Raw genomic sequence first — 20,001 nt, 5'->3', positions numbered from 1 at the left:
AGCAAAACATTTCAAATTTGAAAAAAAAAAAAAAAAGGTCTCAGTGATTTTTGTACAGGTTTTAAAATTATTTTGTCATAAAACTCTTGGATTCGCCATGCCAGGTAAACAATCCAGTCATTCACACTGACTTTATATGGTGCGGAATAACAGACGTGGGTAAAAAAAAACAAAAAAAAAAAAAAAAAACTATATATATATATATATATATATATATATATATATAATATAGATATATTAGGATAATATATACCTTTTATATAGATATATATATATATAATATATATAGTTTTTTTCAAAAAAATATATCAATCTATATGGTCACTGGAAAATGCTACACAGGTGAAACGCTGCATGTTTTTTTTTTTTTTCTTTTAAATAGACACATACACAAATATATTTAACCTTTATTTCTTGACATCCTTCATCAAATTAATTTGTTCTCAACATTAACATGTGATAATACATTTACATATTACCGCAAGGTTTCCCGCCGCCAGTGTAATATGAAAAACCGCACTGTTTACTGCGTTCTGCTTTCCGCTACCGCTCCCAGTCTAATCAGATCTTAAGTCGTCGTGCACAAGCTTCTGATCTGAAGTTTCTAAAGATTCAATTACCTCCAGAAAGAGCAGCCAGCCTACACCATATGGCATGCTTCACTTGTAAGAACTAATAATATTTAACAGAACTCCAAGGAAAATAATTAAAAAATAATGTCTACAGAGCATTCAATTTAAAACTGAGCCATTTTTTGTAACATTTTTAAAACTTCAGAAAAAGAAACCAGCAATGAGGAAGTGTGGGTTCAGGCTTTGCCAAACAGAATCCACCTGTCTTTTAAAATGAAAATGTGAAACAGAACTGACTGTTACCTCAATTTCAACATTGAGACAGAGAGTTTACTGTTCTGTTGTATATATGAAGTGGGACGTTTAAACATAGTGACACAAGTCATCTGCAGATCAACTGGAAGTGACAGCCCAATCAAACAAATGAATGTTGACATTTCTAAAGGATGTTCAAGCCACATTTACAATTTGCAGATTCCATGAGTACAGAAATCATGTTTAATGGCAATTTACCTTCAGGTGAAAACTAGTATGCTCTTAAAGTTATAGCAAAGTTACTGTGTGAGTAGATAAACTACTAGGAAACCTTCAGTCTGTATATTATTTTGATTCGATTCGATTTTACTTAAACCAAAAATGATAAATAATTGTACGGACCTGGTGTGCGGTGGCCTTTTTATATAATCATACAGATAATGACCTGTTTAAGTAAAACCTTGTTGTATAACTATATGTTGCAAGCATCGACGTAACTAGCTATGAGGTTGTGTCCTCGGTTGTTTATTTTTTTCATAATCAATGCTGGTACTCATGTAAAATTTCTGGTACATTACAAAACACTCATTCATTTTCTCTGTTGGTTTGCTGTGTAACAGATTTGCAGGTTGAATGGTAAATACCAAGCAGTCATACAAATACTGCCAGCTATAGCTTGAAACCTAAGTTTGACCTTGGTAGAATGTCAGTTCTGGCTATGGCTCTAGTTGCAAGGCTTTGTTAAAATAATAACTTCAATCTAATCTTTTGCAGAATAATTGAAATATTACATGTTCCTTCATGTTAAGCGAAATTGCTTGCTCAACTATCTTGAGAAGCTGTAAGTACGCCAACACAATAGTTTAGTTTCTATAGAGAATGAAAATAGATTCCAACAGAATTATGTGGTTTTACTCCAGGAGGTGTGTTTATAACTGTCTTCAGCTCTAGAACCAAATAATGTAATGCAAAATAACATAAAGCAGGCTTTGTTGTTATACAGATTATTTCCATGTAGCTTTCATTTGCTATTCATTACAGATGCTGTGGCATACATTCAGTAGCATTTTAAAATACCTGGATCTCAATAGTATGGATGGTGACTACTGTGTACAACCAATTTTCTCCTGGCCAAAGACTAATGATGGTCTGTTTCTAACAGCTTTGCTTTGCTTAGTGTTAGATAGGACTATGGACAGATAATTCTAGATTCAGCTCGGTCATTGATTTACTGTGTGCATCCAACAAGTGTTGTTACCTCCATCCCGTACAGCTGTTAAACTTGGAAAAACAAGGGCCTTCCTGGAAATGAGGCGATGAGATGCTCAGTCCTGTTATTTAAAAAAAAAAAAAAAAATATATATATATATATATATATATATATATATATATATATATATATATATATATAATATATATACACATATTATACACCCTATTTATTCTTTACAAATAAAATAAGAAATGTTTATGATACAAAAAAAAGAAATAGAACTTCAATCTGACTTTATTACACACTAGCAAACATGTAAACAAGGTACCAGGGCAATAACTATAAATTATTTTTTGACATTTTGGTTTTCAGTAAAAATTTTACTTTGTTAAAAAAAAAACATGCTGTTAAACTAAATTCTTGTTCTGCAATGCTAAAACTAGCACAGAATAGATACATGTAACCTTACATTAAAGCAGTGTAATAAATTAACATATCAGCTTTTGACAGGGCTGCTTTTAAGCTGCTGAACCTGTGCTGCCACTGTAGACATGCAATCGTTTTAAATGGGAAAGATGTGCAGAAACAAGCTCAATCTTTCAACACTGAAATCTCATTAGGAGACAGTTTCTGGTGCATGTCAAATACCTTTAGACAGTGTGCTCTAATTGCACATGAAGGACATTGCACAGAACCTTAGCTCCTGCCACTTGTAGCCTCACTTGCTATTGACATCTTCCAGGAATAATGTACTGTACCACATGTGTTTAACGTTATATGATTACAGTCTCAAAAGGACAGAGGTGGTGTAGCTGTTTAAAAAATTAGCATCCCACATTGAACAAAGGAGAGGCAGTAACAGATTTACAGCATACTACACTTTTTCTGTTCTTTTCCCTTTTCTCTGCATGTCTTTCCCTTCATGTCTTGGAGTACAGTGATTTTGTTCCTTCCGAAAGTGCGTGAGCAGTACCATTGCTAAAGCAATGAAAAATGACTTATGAAATATATACAGTAAATACAACATGTGTGTATGCATACTTTGTCAAATGACCCCCACTCCTCCCTGAGTAATTTTGTTTTATTTTGTGGTCTGCACACTATGACTGTATATTTATACACCCTCATTAATGTAACTCACTGCTTATTTAAAGCTGTTGCTCCAAATATCAAAATAAAAAAGGAACACATTGCAGATCTAGTCATCAGGCAGAAATCCAATAAGCCCCTTGCTTTCTGGGAGTGTTTTTTTAGTGGAGATTCCAGCGTCAGGATTCATTAATGAGGGCAGTCATTGATGTAAAAACCAGAGACGAATAAGCAGCATCTTCGTGGTCACTGCTCTCAGGTCTGGCAGCCTCCTGCAGTGAGACAGACTGAAGCAGTCTGAAGTGGATGTGAAAAGACTTTACCTGCTGAGGATGAGCAGACTGCAGCCCCAGCGGTGGCACCCATCCTCCAGTATTCTAATTACCCCTAGAGTAGCCAACAGCATTATCTCTCGCGTGCAAACTGTACATTTGCTGCAGTGCACCTCCCAGCATCTGGAGGAAACTCCTACTGTGAAAATGTAGACTTCACCAGCAAAGCTCTGCATAAAACATGGTGATGTGTGCTGCTAGATTAGGGATACATTAGTTTTGGCACATTGCTCATCATCATGAACCGGTCCTCGCACAGCCACGCGTAACTCTTCCTGTCGAAGTCAAAGTTAGATGGAAAGTTCAAACAGTGGTGTCCACCCTCCCTTTAGTAATAATTAACATTTACTACAGGACTTCCTTTGAAGCATGTTCTTGTTTTTATTATAAATAACAGGGTTGGATTAGGAAAGGGAAAAGATGAAACCATGGCAACAATGGCCACACTTAAATAGTCTTCATTGAATAATTACATTAATCATAAAGTAAAGATCAAGTACAATAATACAAAAATAGTGTTTTTATCTTATTAGAATCAAGAAACATGTTTTGCACTTGCATACTATAGTAATGTTTAGGCTTTAATATGAGTTTATTATGGAATGCATTATGACTTTTTGTTGGCTTTATATAAGTCAATGTTATATCAATTGGAAACCATCTAATAACTTCAGATCAAGACTCACATGTTTCATTTTTCTGAAATGAGAAAATAAATAAATAAATAAATAAATAAATAAATAATTTCAGTAAATGCAACCGTATGTAGTTTTGTAACTTTTACAGGTGCTTTGTTCTCCCCAAATGACTAATTAGAGTAACATTCTTTGAACAACATGTTTTGATAAATGACTGATTATAATATGAATGTGTGTGCCTCATATTTCTAAGTGATGTGTATTTAACAAATGCATATTGAACATATTGAGATTTTTTTTTTTTTTACAAATCTGTAGCTTCACAGTAGCTCATGATAGCATATTGGATTTCATAAGAAGGCTGTGATAACTTTTCTTGCTATTGTGAGCACCCAGATCAGCCCATAGCTGGGTTATAAAATATTTACAATCTAAAGTCGTACAACATTTGGTGCCACAGCATCAGTACTCGTGCCGGGAGAAGACATAAAACATGGCAGACACCTATTTCCTCTTCTATAATATGGAAAAGCCATTGACCCATTTAAAGTATGACATAAATTAATGATGGAGTGTTTTACTGGCATCTGTGGCTTATGAAATGTTTAAATGAATCTACTTAACTGAAACCATACCTGTAATTGATGTATGAGGCTTAATTATGTTGGTGACTGTTTTCTTGGTAGCAATTGCAGGGGCAATTATGGAGTTATTTATAAGACAAATACACATCAAAATATAAAAAAGTATGTATAAAAAAAAACAAAATTAAGTTGGTTAGCAATTCTAACTTGTGTGTGGCACATGTTTCATCGCTCTTTCAGAGTGCAGTTCTCCTTTAGTGTAAAAGTATTGAACTCAATGGTTTTGCATTGTTATTTTTTGTTTTCCAGGTGATGAAGGGCTGTATGAAGGCTATCCTGGAATTGCTTTGGATGAAATAACAGAAGCTGACAGTGAGTTGGCCTCCTTTTCCCTCCCTGCACAAGACCTAACTTCACCTGCAGTGTCCAGTGAAGTGTACACACCTAAAGAGGGCTCACCTTACCAGGCACCCATATACATTCCTGATGACCTTCCCCTGCCTCCTGACTTTGAACTACGCGAGTCAGACATTCCTTCTGCTGGACTAGGGATATGGACAAAGAGAAAGGTTAATAAAGGAGAACGCTTCGGCCCCTATGTTGGAGAACAACAGTCAAGCTTGAGAGACCCTAGTCTTGGTTGGGAGGTAAGCAATCAATTTACTGTATAATTTACGCATGTCCACATTTTGATATAATGTCAAAACAGATGTTAAGTAAATCCATTACTGTATTTATTTTTACTTCATTTACTACTTCAGTCATTCCTTTAAGGTCACTGATACTGAATGAAAATAAAGGGAGTAGAGAAATGTAGTACTAGTCTTTAACCTTCAATGAGTTGTAGATATGTAAAAGATAAAAGTCGTTTGCCTGAATTTTTGGCAAAAGCACAAACATTACTGTTTGAAATGCCTTTATTTTCTGTATCATTAGGTATACAGTGTTGGAGAGGCAATAATGAGTCATTATCTACACAGTATATATACTAATTTAGTGTGGCTTTCTATATTGACATGCACTAAAGGTCAGACTCACATTCATATAATGCTTATAACATCAACATCAGCTTTTATATGCACATTGTTTTCCAAATGTTCTATTTTGGTGACATATAACTTTTATTAGGTCATCCTAAAACTTCAGGGTTAACCCAATTTTCAGGGGACTGAGAAATGTACTGTTAAAAAAGCATAAGAGACTTCGGTTTCTGATTAAATGCTTTAAACCAATTAAAATGAAAAGCTATAAATTTGGTTTTATCACATTTTAAGACCAAAACTGAGCATTATCTAATCAGTTATTGGTTAGTTAAAGCTAAAATCGAACAAGGGGTCATAGGACAAGGCCAGAGGTCGTCGGTTTCCACAGTTTGTCATTGGTTTTACTGTTAAGCATGAACGGATCAACCTAATTGTGTAACCCTTATGTTTTTGGTAATTGTTTAGAAGAAAACACTCAACAAAGTACCACCATTGTTGCATTTTACATACATTATAGTGTTACACCGCCAAATGTGTTTCTTTCTTTTATATGTACAAAATAATAACCAGTACCATTTTTCAACATTACATGAGTGAACATTTCCACCATGTGTTCAGTTTCTGCCAGTGAGAGAAATACACATTTGTTAATGCAATGATAATTTATGGGAACCATGAATAATATGTATTTAAAAAGCCCAAGACCTTTAAAAGGCAAAATCTCCCAAGAAGATAGCATCCCAAAGAGCAGTACTGTATCATTATGTTTAATTACAGCAGTGACAGCAAACTATAATTCTTTCCATTAAGTAAATACATTGTAAGAAATGTATTATGAAATGCCACATTATTCAGGGGGATATTCAATGATGACATCCTTGCATTAAATATGGTAAATGCCATTAAGGCAAACAGTCAATATGCCAATATGCAATGGCCTGTAAAAATAAAATTGATTTGGTAAATGTAAGCAAGATAGATCTGTTTGCTTTCATCATCAATTCTGAGTGGGAGTCCAGGTGATGTCACCAACTTGGGAGCGATAAAGATGCAGAACCATCTGGGAGAGCTGGGTGATAAATGGGCAACTGCTTTTGGGTTTGTGACAATACTGTGGTAGTTTGTCACTGGGGATGCCATGCTTAATAACTTCTCAGTGCCATCATAATAAATTTCCCAGCTTTATTAATATAGAAATTGTGAGTTATGGTTGTGATGGCTTCTGTAAATAAATAAAATAGATGAAATGGCCTTGGGCATGTTAATAGTATTTAGTACACATATTATAGGAAATAACATATTGAATAAAACAAAAAAAAAATTAAATAAAATAAAAAAAACCTGTTGCTTATGAAATGGTAAAATACTTATTGGAAATCAGAGAAGTTAAAGCAGTTCATGATCTTAAATGTAGATAACAGATACCAACATTTTTATATTTAAAACCGTGATATGTTTTCACCCTAGAATATATCTGTACAAGCAGTGCATTCCTACAATTGTAACTTTAAATATATATTATACACACTAAAACATTGATGAATCTTGAGTGATGTAATTTGTATAAAAACTATATTTACAGCCCGTGGAAGATTTTTTAAATCACTGTAGCCCACAGAAATCCACTGGGAAGATCAAGAACCAGGTTTGAAAAACCAAACAGCGAATACTTGCAGTCAACCATTTCTTTTTTTTCGTACCATGAGCAATTAAAAAGGCAATTTTGTTTTGATCCTCCCTGTTGAAGAAGGTCCAGTTTAGGCTTTGGGTGACCTTTATTTTTATTTTTTATTGTTATTTTTTCCTCAATTGAAAGTGAGCGTATGAATTAAAATACAAAGTACTGTATGGAAATCGAAACTTAAGCAAGTAGCCACACTTAACCCATAACCTTCCTGGGAACAGATGCGTCAAGATTAAATCTAATTATGAGTGGTAGAGGCTAGCTGCAAATTTTCATCGTGTAGCCAATACAAATACATGAAAACTTGACAGACAGGGTGACTGCAGGTTGAAGACATACAGAATCCCGCCCATTTTGAGGCTACATTAGCCAATAGCAATACAGTAGACCTTGGAAATCATGACGTAAGGTAAGCTTTTTTTTTTACTTTTAAAAAATTATACGTAGGTTTAGCCTCCGTAGCCCCTTGTGATGAGCCGCCACTGATCCACTTAAAATCTACGCACATTGTACATCAATCATTTGTCATCAGCAGTGAAAAGTTAGGAATTCTACACAAAATATACCTTTATGTGTCAGAGGGCCTCTTATTGTTAAAATGGTTGGTCTCGTGCTTCAGGCCTTCATTTGTACAGTAAGTCTTGCCTTTTGGGTTCATCTATTTCAGATAGTCTTGACTGAAGTATTACAATAATTGCCTTGAAGATTATGTTAAGAAGTGTATACCTGGAGAATATGGCATCTTAAACAATGCCCATTAACTTAGGTATGCCAAAAGTTTCTATTAAAAAAAATATATATACAAAAAAAGAACCTTGATTAAACCTCTGCTTAATAGTACTTCTGCAAAAGTGTAGCTATATTTTATACTGAACTAGTTTTCAACATTCAACATTAAGTGCACAAAACCATAACAAAATATAAAACAGTAAATTTGATTTTAAAGGAACTGCAGAGTTTCCAAGTGCACTACCCTCAAGAGTATCTAAATATTGTTACCTGTTAAATGGATAATTAGAAACATCAAGAGAACTGCAGAAAAATAAGCAAATTGATCATTTAACAGGACTTGAGTCTATAATGTTTTTGTGCCAAGATGATGATAATTAAATCATGGCTGCCTTTCTGTTTGTTTGAAAAGGCACAAATCTGTAAAGCATACACAAAGCCCCTCAAACATAAAATTCCACTCCTTCCTTGACTGTGCCAACTCAATTCTGAATCTGCCTTTCAGTGTACAGCTGTGTGAGTCTTTTCAATTAAATGTCTCTCCTCTATTTCTATTACCAATGAAAGGAATGCCAGAAGTCTATTAACACGCAATAAAGTTCAGGAAGACTAAGACTAGTTTCTGGGGTCAGAGGTCAGAACTGCAGCCATGCAGACCAAATAAGACAAAGGTGTGCCTTGATGACTGAAACAGGCGGTGAAGGGGTATAGTGTATGCTGCAGGAAAGGGATGTCATAGCTAAACAGCAGAAACAAAACACCTCTCACTCGACTTGCTTTTTTTTCCCCTTGTCATTAAATAGTATAGAAAAGCTACACCAGCATTTAAAAGGCTTTAGAGAGAGGAAAGTGCCTCTAGTGATATTAAATGTTTATTTGGCTTGACAGTCCTCATTAGAGTCAGCAAACAAGGCCGGAATTTGTTTTCCCAACTGAATGAGATTTCGTGAAAGTTGACAAAAAGTTCTGGTCAGCAGTGTATTGAAACAAGTGCCATTTGTCAAAGTGTTACAATCTTGGGAAAAGAGAACAAGGAGAACTGGTTGAGAGCTGGTTGAGAGAGAGAGAGAGAGAGAGAGAGAGAGAGAGAGAGAGAGAGAGAGAGAGAGAGAGAGAGAGAGAGAGAGAGAGTGAGAGAGAAATAAAAATAAAAAGGTTGTTCCTGATTTTCTCAAAAATTTACTTTAATCACTTCAGTATTGTTAAAATTTGGCCTAAATAACAATACGTTATACACCTAAAAGAAATGTTTTCTGTTCTCTTAAGGTAACTTTCTCAAGCTGCATGAACTTAAGAACATAAGAACATAAGAAAGTTTACAAACGAGAGGAGGCCATTCGGCCCATCTTGCTCATTTGGTTGTTAGTAGCTTATTGATCCCAAAATCTCATCAAGCAGCTTCTTGAAGGATCCCAGGGTGTCAGCTTCAACAACATTACTGGGGAGTTGATTCCAGACCCTCACAATTCTCTATGTAAAAAAGTGCCTCCTATTTTCTGTTCTGAATGCCCCTTTGTCTAATCTCCATTTGTGACCCCTGGTCCTTGTTTCTTTTTTCAGGCTGAAAAAGTCCCTTGGGTCGACACTGTCAATACCTTTTAGAATTTTGAATGCTTGAATTAGGTCGCCACGTAGTCTTCTTTGTTCAAGACTGAACGGATTCAATTCTTTTAGCCTGTCTGCATATGACATGCCTTTTAAGCCCGGAATAATTCTGGTCGCTCTTCTTTGAACTCTTTCTAGAGCAGCAATATCTTTTTTATAGCGAGGTGACCAGAACTGCACACAATATTCAAGATGAGGTCTTACTAGTGCATTGTACAGTTTTGACATTACTTCCCTTGATTTAAATTCAACACTTTTCATAATGTATCCGAGCATCTTGCTAGCCTTTTTTATAGCTTCCCCACATTGTCTAGATGAAGACATTTCTGAGTCAACAAAAACTCCTAGGTCTTTTTCATAGATTCCTTCTCCAATTTCAGTATCTCCCATATGATACTTATAATGTACATTTTTATTTCCTGCGTGCAGTACCTTACACTTTTCTCTATTAAATGTCATTTGCCATGTGTCTGCCCAGTTCTGAATCTTGTCTAGATCATTTTGAATGACCTTTGCTGCTGCAACAGTGTTTGCCACTCCTCCTACTTTTGTGTCGTCTGCAAATTTAACAAGTTTGCTTACTATACCAGAATCTAAATCATTAATGTAGATTAGGAATAGCAGAGGACCTAATACTGATCCCTGTGGTTCACCACTGGTTACCACACTCCATTCTGAGGTTTTTCCTCTAATCAGTACTTTCTGTTTTCTACATGTTAACCACTCCCTAATCCATGTACATGTGTTTCCTTGAATCCCAACTGCGTTCAGTTTGAGAATTAATCTTTTGTGCGGGACTTTGTTAAAAGCTTTCTGGAAATCTAAATAAGCCATGTCATATGCTTTGCAATTATCCATTATAGATGTTGCATCCTCAAAAAAATCAAGCAGGTTAGTTAGACACGATCTCCCTTTCCTAAAACCATGTTGACTGTCTCCCAGGACCCTGTTACCATATAGGTAATTTTCCATTTTGGATCTTATTTTAGTTTCCATAAGTTTGCATATAATAGAAATCAGGCTTACTGGTCTGTAGTTACCTGGTTCAGTTTTGTTTCCCTTTTTGTGGATCGGTATTACGTTTGCAATTTTCCAGTCTGTCGGTACCACCCCTGTGTCAAGAGACTGCTGCATGATCTTGGTTAGCGGTTTGTAAATTACTTCTTTCATTTCTTTGAGTACTACTGGGAGGATCTCATCCGGCCCAGGGGATTTGTTTATTTTAAGAGCTCCTAGTCCCTTTAACACTTCTGCCTCAGTTATGCTAAAGTTATTTAAAACTGGATAGGAACTGAATGACATGTGGGCATGTTGTCAGTATCTTCCTTTGTAATCATTTAATATATTTGCTATATTTTTTTCTTCATCTACAATTTTGCCATTTGTATCTCTTAAACATTTAATCTCCTCTTTGAATGTTCGCTTGCTGTTGTAATATTGGAAAAACATTTTGGAATTGGTATTAGCTCCCTTAGCAATGTTCATTTCTATTTCTCTCTTGGCCTTTCTAACTTCCTTTTTGACTTGCGTTTGCAGTTCTGTGTACTCTTTCTGCGTACTTTCTTTTTGGTCCTTTTTTAATGCTCTGTAAAGTGCCTTTTTTCGCTGAATATTTTTTTTAATTGATCTATTAAACCATTTTGGCAATTTAGTTTTACATTTAGATTTATCTACTTTAGGGATGTAATTGTTTTGCGCCTCTAGTACTACATTTTTGTAGAACAACCATCCTTCTTCTGTGGGTGTTTTCTCTATTTTACTCCAATCTACTTCCGTTAGTCTCTGTTTCATACCTTCATAGTTTGCTTTTCTAAAATTGTAAACCTTAGCTTTAGTCATTACTTTTGGGGTTTTAAAAAACACTTCAAATGAGACCATGTTGTGGTCTGAGTTTGCCAGTGGTTCTGTGACCTCTGTTTTAGTTATTCTATCTTCGTTATTTGAAAAGACTAAATCAAGGCATGCCTCCCCTCTAGTCGGTGCCTTGACAAATTGTGTTAGGAAACAGTCATTTGTCATTTCCACCATTTCTATTTCATCCTTCGTGCTACCCACCGGGTTTTCCCATTTTATTTGGGGGAAGTTGAAATCCCCCATTAGTATGGCTTCTCCTTTGCTACACACATTTCTAATGTCATTGTATAACAGATTATTGTGCTCACCGTCTGAATCTGGCGGTCTATAGCATGCTCCTATTATTATGCCCTTTGAATTTTTGTCCGTTATTCTGACCCATATTGATTCGGTTTTATTTTCTTTGTCCAGGTTTAACACCTGGGCTTCAAGACTGTTTCTTATGTATAGCGCTACCCCCCCTCCTCTTCTGTCCTGCCTGTCTTTCCTATACAGTGTATACCCACAAATATTATATTCGTCCCCATCACTCTCAGACAACCACGTTTCTGTAACACCTATCACATCATAATTACCTGTTAGTGCAGTAGCTTCAAGTTCTAGAATTTTGTTTCTGATACTTCTAGCATTTAGATAAATACATTTAATTGTTGTCTTACCTGAGTTGTTGTTCTTGTTTTGATGCGGTCTCCCTTCTGTTTTTTTGTTGATTTCTCCCCCCTTCCTTTCTAGTTTAAATGCTTCTGAACCTGCTCGAGGATCTTTTCTCCAAGTAGACTGGTTCCCTTGTTATTTAAGTGCAGTCCATCCCGTCTATACAGATAGTCCTCGTTGTAGAATGTGGTCCAATGATCAAGATAGGTGAAGCCTTCCTGTGTGCACCACATCTTCAGCCATGCGTTTTGATTAATTATTTCCAGCTGTCCATATGGTCCCTTGCAAGGTGCCGGTAATATACCAGAAAATACCACAGTTTTGGTTTTCTCTTTTAATTTCCTTCCTAGCTCTCTGAATTTGTTTTGCAGGGATTTTGGTCTGTCTCTTCCAATGTTGTTTGTACCGATGTGGATGACTACTTGAGAGAAAATATAATGGATATAATTCAAATTTATTTGGATTATGCCAAGGGATACAGATATATTTCGGCATAAAAATCATGTGTAGTACTTTAGTACATAAATGTTGCAAAGTTTCTTGTACCAGTACAAGCTTCAAGTGGGTTGGTTAAAAATCTTTGTAGTGACTCCCAATAGCAGTGGGGGCAAATGTTGCATATTCTCATAAGATAAAAGCACAATTAAAAACTAAGCACAATTAATAAAAATAACCCCTGGTGGTGCCACTAGGTTGCAGTTGCTATAAAAAGAACAGTTCTCAGAAATATATGTTTAAATAACTTAGAGTTGTACATATACTTTTGTTACATACACAATCCTTTCCATTGGAAACAAGATGGAAAAATACTGAAGGATGTATTTCAAACTAGATTATGCATGTTCCGTGACAGAAACTTTAATGAGAGTGGCTTATGGGACCATTTTTTAGTTTACAAAAGCTAAGCTTTCCATTTTATTTTTTCCTGCACTCCTCCCATTCTAGACAGAAACGGAGGTATTCAGATCCCTTTGTCCATCACTTCTATAATGCCTTTAGAGATTAACAGTGAGTATGAATGAGGGCCTGCAGATTAGGCCACAAAAAGCTTGCCTGTTGACTACCTTTCTTGCAGTGGTGATATTTTTCAGCATCTAGGACAAGAGGGAAGCCAAGAGAAGATAATAGGTAGCAGAACCTCTGAAGTGTTTTGTGATTCAGAAATTCAGATGCCATGTCAAGATTTAGACAGAACGATGGAACATTTTGAGGCAAGGCTTATTTTTTTGTATTCGGCTAAGCCCTTGTAATGAATGAATGCAGATGTTACAGCACTGTCTCAGACACAGACCCAGTTGGCGAATTGTGACAAGCTGTCAACCAAGTGACACTAAGTTGGTTTTTCTGAAATGTTTAAATATTCTTTAAAAAGAAAAAACGCTTTCACGGCTCGCACAAAAAAATTAATCTTGAAAAGATAAATTAATCCAGATTGTTTTTCTTTTATATGATGTTAATAACCTGACAAATAAATAATTCCACTTGCTTTAAAATAAATGCCGATGGGTATTGAAAGGTAGTTTGTTCCATTTTACTTTTCTTGTTGCGACACGTACCGTAGCCAATCAAACTCTTAAACTGACATTCATATTAAAAAGGAAGTACCTATTAGAATTAAACTTTTGATAGGTTAGTAGTTCTTTCTTCTTAGAAAACTGTGAAATGATTTTTAGAATATTCTAGAAACATGTTATTCACTGGTATTGCACACAGGGGGGCCAGGCCCATATATCCTTTTAAACACACGTGAACCATGTTTACATACATTTAAGGACACACATATTACATTCTCTTAATTAATATCAGTTAAAATAAACCTGAGAATGGTCTGAACTGGTTAGTTTTAAGTTTATATCCTAAATATTGACTAGAAAAGAATGTAATTCTAGTAATTCAAAAAGTATGATTAAATAGTTTTGAATTTGCAAATAAGTTGACATCCTGGATTAATACCAGTACTAATTGCATTACTTTAATTGATACTAACAGCGAAGTGTAAGCCTAAATAGTTTTATCATTTAGCCATTTGAATAACAATGTTTGTAGACGGTACATTCACCTTAAAATGATAAAACAAAACTATAAGGTTATTCTGAGCACCATGCATTAAAACTGGGATGCTGTTTCTTATGTCCTGATCATTATGAGTTTTGATTTGTAATTAGAGCTAAGCTGAAGTATTAAATTTCATCGGTCTAGTCAGCATTGTGATCCATTAAGTGGCTTGCCTTTTTCAACAAACTGAATGCTGCAACTGGAAAGAGCTCTTTTGTTCTGTTAATTCGGTCAGCATGGAAATGATTTTCTCATTTCTGGCCCCCTCTCTGTCCCCCCTTATTGTGTCAATAAAATAGAGCTGTGCATAGCTGCCCTAATCAGCTTAGAGTGCTAATTCACTGCAGTGGGATGCTATCTGTGTTTAGCTACAGGTAGGCACTCACAGAGCACATTCTTCAAGGGACTGGAAGTATGGTCTTATGGGGCATGTTTACTAGGAGTCTTTCCTCTCACACAGAAATTATTAAAAAAAAAAAAAAAAATCATTAAAATTCCATGTTTAGTTTTTCCAGCTGAAGTAGCTAATACAATGTGAATATCTAGATAATGTACAACAAGTCTATTGTTATATTACAAGTTTATCTGTCTTGTTCAAATATAAAACACACACACACACCCAAAGCAGAATCATTTTATTTAATTATTAAATGTGCATTCCATTGTGATATGATTGTATAAAAAAAAAAAAAAAAATAGTTGGATTGGTTGTATTTCAATGCTTCCGAGGGTTTAAGTAGTTTCCTGTAAAAGCCATTATCTGACTTTTTGAAAACTCAGAAGAAAAAAAAAGTCTCTCTCAGGAGGACTAAAAGGGGAAAGGAAACCAGGTTAACTAATTGAACAAAGTCAAAGTGAATTGTGAAGGGACAATGAAAGACATTTGTAAAATGAAGCAGTAAAAGGTGCATCACCAAAGAAAATGATAGGTGAAGGAAATTAAGATTAAGAGGAAGTTAAAGGGCTTGAAAGGTCAGTGAACTTATTAGGCCGGAAGAGAATAGAGGGACTTCGCAGGCTTTCACCTGTGATGAAAAGACACCATGGGGGGGCTTATTTAGACTATTAATGTTAGACCTATCCATACACCAGTTTGGAGAATGGAATTTCAACAGACAAAGAATATCATGCTGAATCTCATAAGAAAACCAGGATTACATACGAACAAGAAAGATGTGAAAATAGGATAATGCCTCATTTGTTAGTTTATGTTAGCCTATTTGAAATGCTAATTTTAAACCTACTTTATATATCTGTTGGGTGCCTATTTTTTATTTATTTAATTGAAAAATATATCATGCTTTTTCACAGTGTAATCTTAAATGTATAATCTTCTGCTTCCATGCTGAAAGGCAATAGGACATTCTTGTCAGAGTGAAAATAGCTAATAAATCCTGCAGGTATACACTCTTCAACCACTTTGTTTGTACCTAATCCATTAACTGAGCTAGATATACAGTGTAATGTGATTGGCAGGATAACCAAGTTACACGATCATAGAATATTGCGATGAATGTCATAATGTAACACAGGTATAAATATAATGTAGGTATTTGAATTTATAGTTTCTCCAATATTGTCACCAGCCTTGAGTTCACTTGTTAATTTTACTTCATGTAGAACACAAAATAATGTAATTTGTGGTCTCTTAAGCAGTCACAGGTTAGTGTTTTGCTCATTTTTAGAAAATAAGAGGTAAGACGTGAGTAAACGCTTTAAAATTGTATTCTAGCATTTGTACTGTATGAACATTCTTGGGAAGCAATAAGGGTTCTACAGAACAGGTATACTGTACTTACACATTCTGTACATGATGATACGTTGGACTATATTTTACACAGTATAGACACTTCATTGTCTTGCACAGTGTAGGTGGCTTATGAAACTGGGGTTAAAGAGTTTTTAATTACAGAAAGATGTCCATTGAATTTGGGAATGTAGGTAGAATTTAAAGTGTGATTTTTGTATCTGATAGCCTCAGTTTGATAAAAGGAAGGAAACTTGTAAAAAATATAGCTGTATTTGGGCAATTTAATTTTGTAATTAACTATATTCCTGTATATATTATACATAATATAAAGCGGCAATGGATGGACTATTAAATGTACAAACATCTGTTGATTTAGTCTATGCCAAGGTCATGTATAAGAGCAAAGCATTAAAAAGGACTAGGAGTATTAATTTACTTTTAAAGTATAACAATATCAATAAAATAATAATAAACTTACAATTGTATGATTGTAATTTCCAACAAGGGCTTCTGGTGACAAGGTAAACAGTCAAGCAGCGCTTCGTGATTTAAGGTGGAGAGCAATAGAATAAAATTTAAAAAAGCATTGTTTTTTCTTTTCTTCCTGAAATCTTATTACAGGCAAGAAAGTAGCAAAACGATACCAAATAATAATAATAATAATAATAATAATAATAATAATAATAATAATAATAATAATAATAATAATAGCTTGTTCCTATATTTTTTAAATACATCTGTAAAATGAAGTGTAACCAAACTGAAGTCGTTCCCCCCCATTTGCTAGAGACAACAGCAACTTACCAGTCAAATGGAAACAAAACCTGCAAACCTGATATCCCCCCCTGGTTATGATACATTGCAAAGACCTGAACCTCAGTGTGCAGTGACAGGCCTCGCATCCAGCATATACCTCTACCCACAGGAGGGCTCCTCAGAAAAGCATTATAATGTAGTAAAGAGAAAAGAGCTGCCACTACCGATTAGGTGTGTGTCTATAACAGCCCCTGTTCACAGTAGAACATTCTTGGGCTAACAAGGCAGAGGGTAATCAGAAACATGCCCAGTGAAAAAGGACACTCGCAAAAAAAAATAAAAAAATAAAAGAGAAGCTTAAACCATGTACAGGAAACAAATGCGATCAATTACCCAAGTGTGCAACTCACAGATACCTTATCTTGGGGCTCCTTTAAATAAGCACTTGATTGTTACCAAATGTATGTACAATGCTAGTGAGAAAAGCATTCGTTTTGAAGAAAAACAGCATGAAGTTTTATTGGCTTGGTATGAAGTGGGAATTGTAACTCTGTCCTCATTTTCCTTCAGGAGTCACAGAAGTGGTTAACTAGAAGTCATCTCATATTACCTAAGCAGTAAATCTAAGTATCGGTTAACACAAATAATCAAGCACTAATACTACTTTACAAAACCACTGTTGCTGTTTGTGGTCAAAATAATGCAAACAGTAGTGAATAATCCCTAGTTTGCCATTCTCCACAAATTTCGATGCCAACCATAAACCAATCTAAAAACTAAAAAGGCATTTTGCTAATAATGACCTCTTGATTAAAGTGCACATTTGTAAAAGGGCAGTTAATTATCAAACTAATATTTTATTTGAAAGGTTTACCAGTTAGTAACCATATTCTTATGTTGACTACCATGTCAAAATATTGTACTTGTTAGGTTTTCAGACACGTTTTAATTCTACATTTTAAAAGCAGGTAAACATGTTCCCCTCTCTGTGTTTGCTGCCAATGTTATCTCTTCAAACATCTTCTAAAGTCAAAGAAAGTCAGAAAAGTACAGGATTATTTATGCTGTAACCCACCTACCGGTTCCATTCCATTCCATTGAGGCTGATTTTTTGAGTCACACCCCAGTGTAAAACTAAGCTAAACTGGACCAGATTTAAGACATGCGCTTTATTTTATTTATTTTCCCCATTCACACTGTACAGCTGCAATTTTCTTTTTAAGCCTTATAGCCAGAGACATTTGCTTGTCTAAAAGTAATGAATGTTTTAACATCCATGAATGAAAACTGGAATTTAAGATATTAACTTGTATTTGACCTGCTTCTGGTCTGCTGGTAATGAATGGTGCAGGAGCACAGAATTAATCTCTCTCAATTTGTGTCTCTCAGGGGTGCTTCCAGGACTTTGAGCACTTGAATTCTAAAGGTCTCCTGTAGTGCTGATAGGAGCGCCTGTTGCTCAATAGAATTGTGCATAAACCGAACAAAGTGGGTCTCTCCAGCAGCCTACTATATATACCATTGCTTAACTACATGCATGTCAACATACCTTTTTTCATATTTTCACTACAGTATGAGTACACAATACAGCTAGAAGATACCTAAAACAAATGTCTGAGACGCTGCATATTAATCATACAGTTTAAGAAAGAAAAATGCACAATGTAATCAATATACGCACAATTTAAAAAAAGTTGTTATATTGTGGCTTTGTTTTTACTATAGTACTTTATTGGATATTGTGAGTATATGAAAGCTATCCATTAAAAAGAGCAGTAAAAAACATTTCAAATTATATGAATTAAGTTTACAAAACAAAACAGGAAAAAACCCACTGTCTAAGCAAAACTAACAAAGTGGTTAAGAGAGATGTTTTGGCTGTAGTGGTTTAAAGGTGGAGCCTTTTAAGTGCTTACAGATTTGCTTTATACTAGATGTTCAAGACTTACAAATTTAAATTTGTGTATATTACTAATCAAGACCTAGTGTTACCATGTAATCAGTTCCAAATGCCCCAGTTCTATAACTGGATGAAAGAATTAGGGCTGTACAGAGAACTGTTTGTTACATTTTGCCAAAATTCAGTAGTTTGCTTGTTTGTGGCATAGCATAACTGGTAGGTTAAAAATAAATAAATGAAGCAAATTAAGCAATAATTCTGCATCTAAACACATTTCTGCATCAATTTTCTAAATATACAACAGAAAAGTTGGCTTTTGGCAAGCTGTGCAGCATGGAATGGTTTAAAATCTTCCTTTCTAGTAACACAAACCTTGGAAAGTGGTTTGGGGCTTAATTGACAATATTTACTTGAAAGGTAATTCGTGGTTATTTAACAATTAGGCCCTTTGTAAAATATTTCCTTAGGGCAAAAGATTCATTTAAACATGCAAAATGGCACTGTAGAAACAAGTGCATGTGCCTTCACTAAAGTGCTTACACGGTACATAAAAAGTGCAATGAAAGCTCAAGTTGTATTTTACATCATTTAACTTTATCAGTTCAGTTTAATAGGAAGCTAATATACGAGGAACCTAAAGTAGCTAAATTGTTTGTCTAAAACATGCTCAGTTCTTTTTTTTTTTTTTTAACCAATTATGACCAGGTCCTAAAGCAATTAATGTATTCATTTTACCAATTAAACCTCCTTATTACGTCAGAAAACTGACTTTCCTGGTAACCCGTACCCCAATAAAACAACATATAACTAACAACTGGAGTAAATGAATGAATGAAAATGTGTTTATGAACACCTTATTTAGCATTTCCTTTACTTCTAGCAATGGTTTGGTATATTATGCTGTTTATGCTATGCAAAATGGATAAGCAAGTGAAGGCACCGCTGTACTCTGGACGCTGTAGTTTTATTCTAGGAACATGTCACAGGCACTTGAGATATTGGAAAGCCTCAAACCTCCTCTTTCATTTGTGTTCCTAGCTCTTTCTGTTTTCGAGTTACAGGCACTTGAGCACACCTACCAATTTGCTGTGCACCACAGCACTGGAGCACTGAATGAGGGGTTGGTAGAAAGTATGCATACGGACATGCCTGACATCAGTGGAAAGTGCAAAAATGATGTTGAAACCGGAATGCTATCTGCTGAAGTGACCGAGCAATAGGCAATAAACAAAACTTAGGAGCTGACTCACATGACTCAAGCCTTAGTTTCAGTTTGCTGTAGTTTCACTTAGGAACATCTGTTCAGGACATACATCATTGGAAAGCTCTAATTCTGTACTTTCAAACA

At 35.1% G+C, this 20,001-nt stretch overlaps 1 protein-coding gene across 12 annotated transcripts in view; it reads left to right on the top strand.

Moving 5' to 3' along the window:
• The window catches only part of LOC121326704 (histone-lysine N-methyltransferase MECOM-like), a 182,466-nt gene that overhangs the window by 76,540 nt on the left and 85,925 nt on the right, over positions 1–20,001 (top strand). For all 12 annotated transcript variants that reach the window (XM_041270096.1, XM_041270095.1, XM_041270089.1 and 9 more), the window contains exon 2: positions 4,993–5,330. In XM_041270096.1, coding sequence (XP_041126030.1) covers positions 4,993–5,330 — 338 coding nt within the window. The remainder of the gene's footprint in view (positions 1–4,992; positions 5,331–20,001) is intronic.

Source organism: Polyodon spathula, chromosome 14, assembly GCF_017654505.1.
Source record: "Polyodon spathula isolate WHYD16114869_AA chromosome 14, ASM1765450v1, whole genome shotgun sequence".
In the NCBI taxonomy this organism is placed as follows: domain Eukaryota; kingdom Metazoa; phylum Chordata; class Actinopteri; order Acipenseriformes; family Polyodontidae; genus Polyodon; species Polyodon spathula.
The sequence above is the reverse complement of the archived record's forward strand: the minus strand, read 5'-3'. Positions and strand labels throughout refer to the sequence as shown.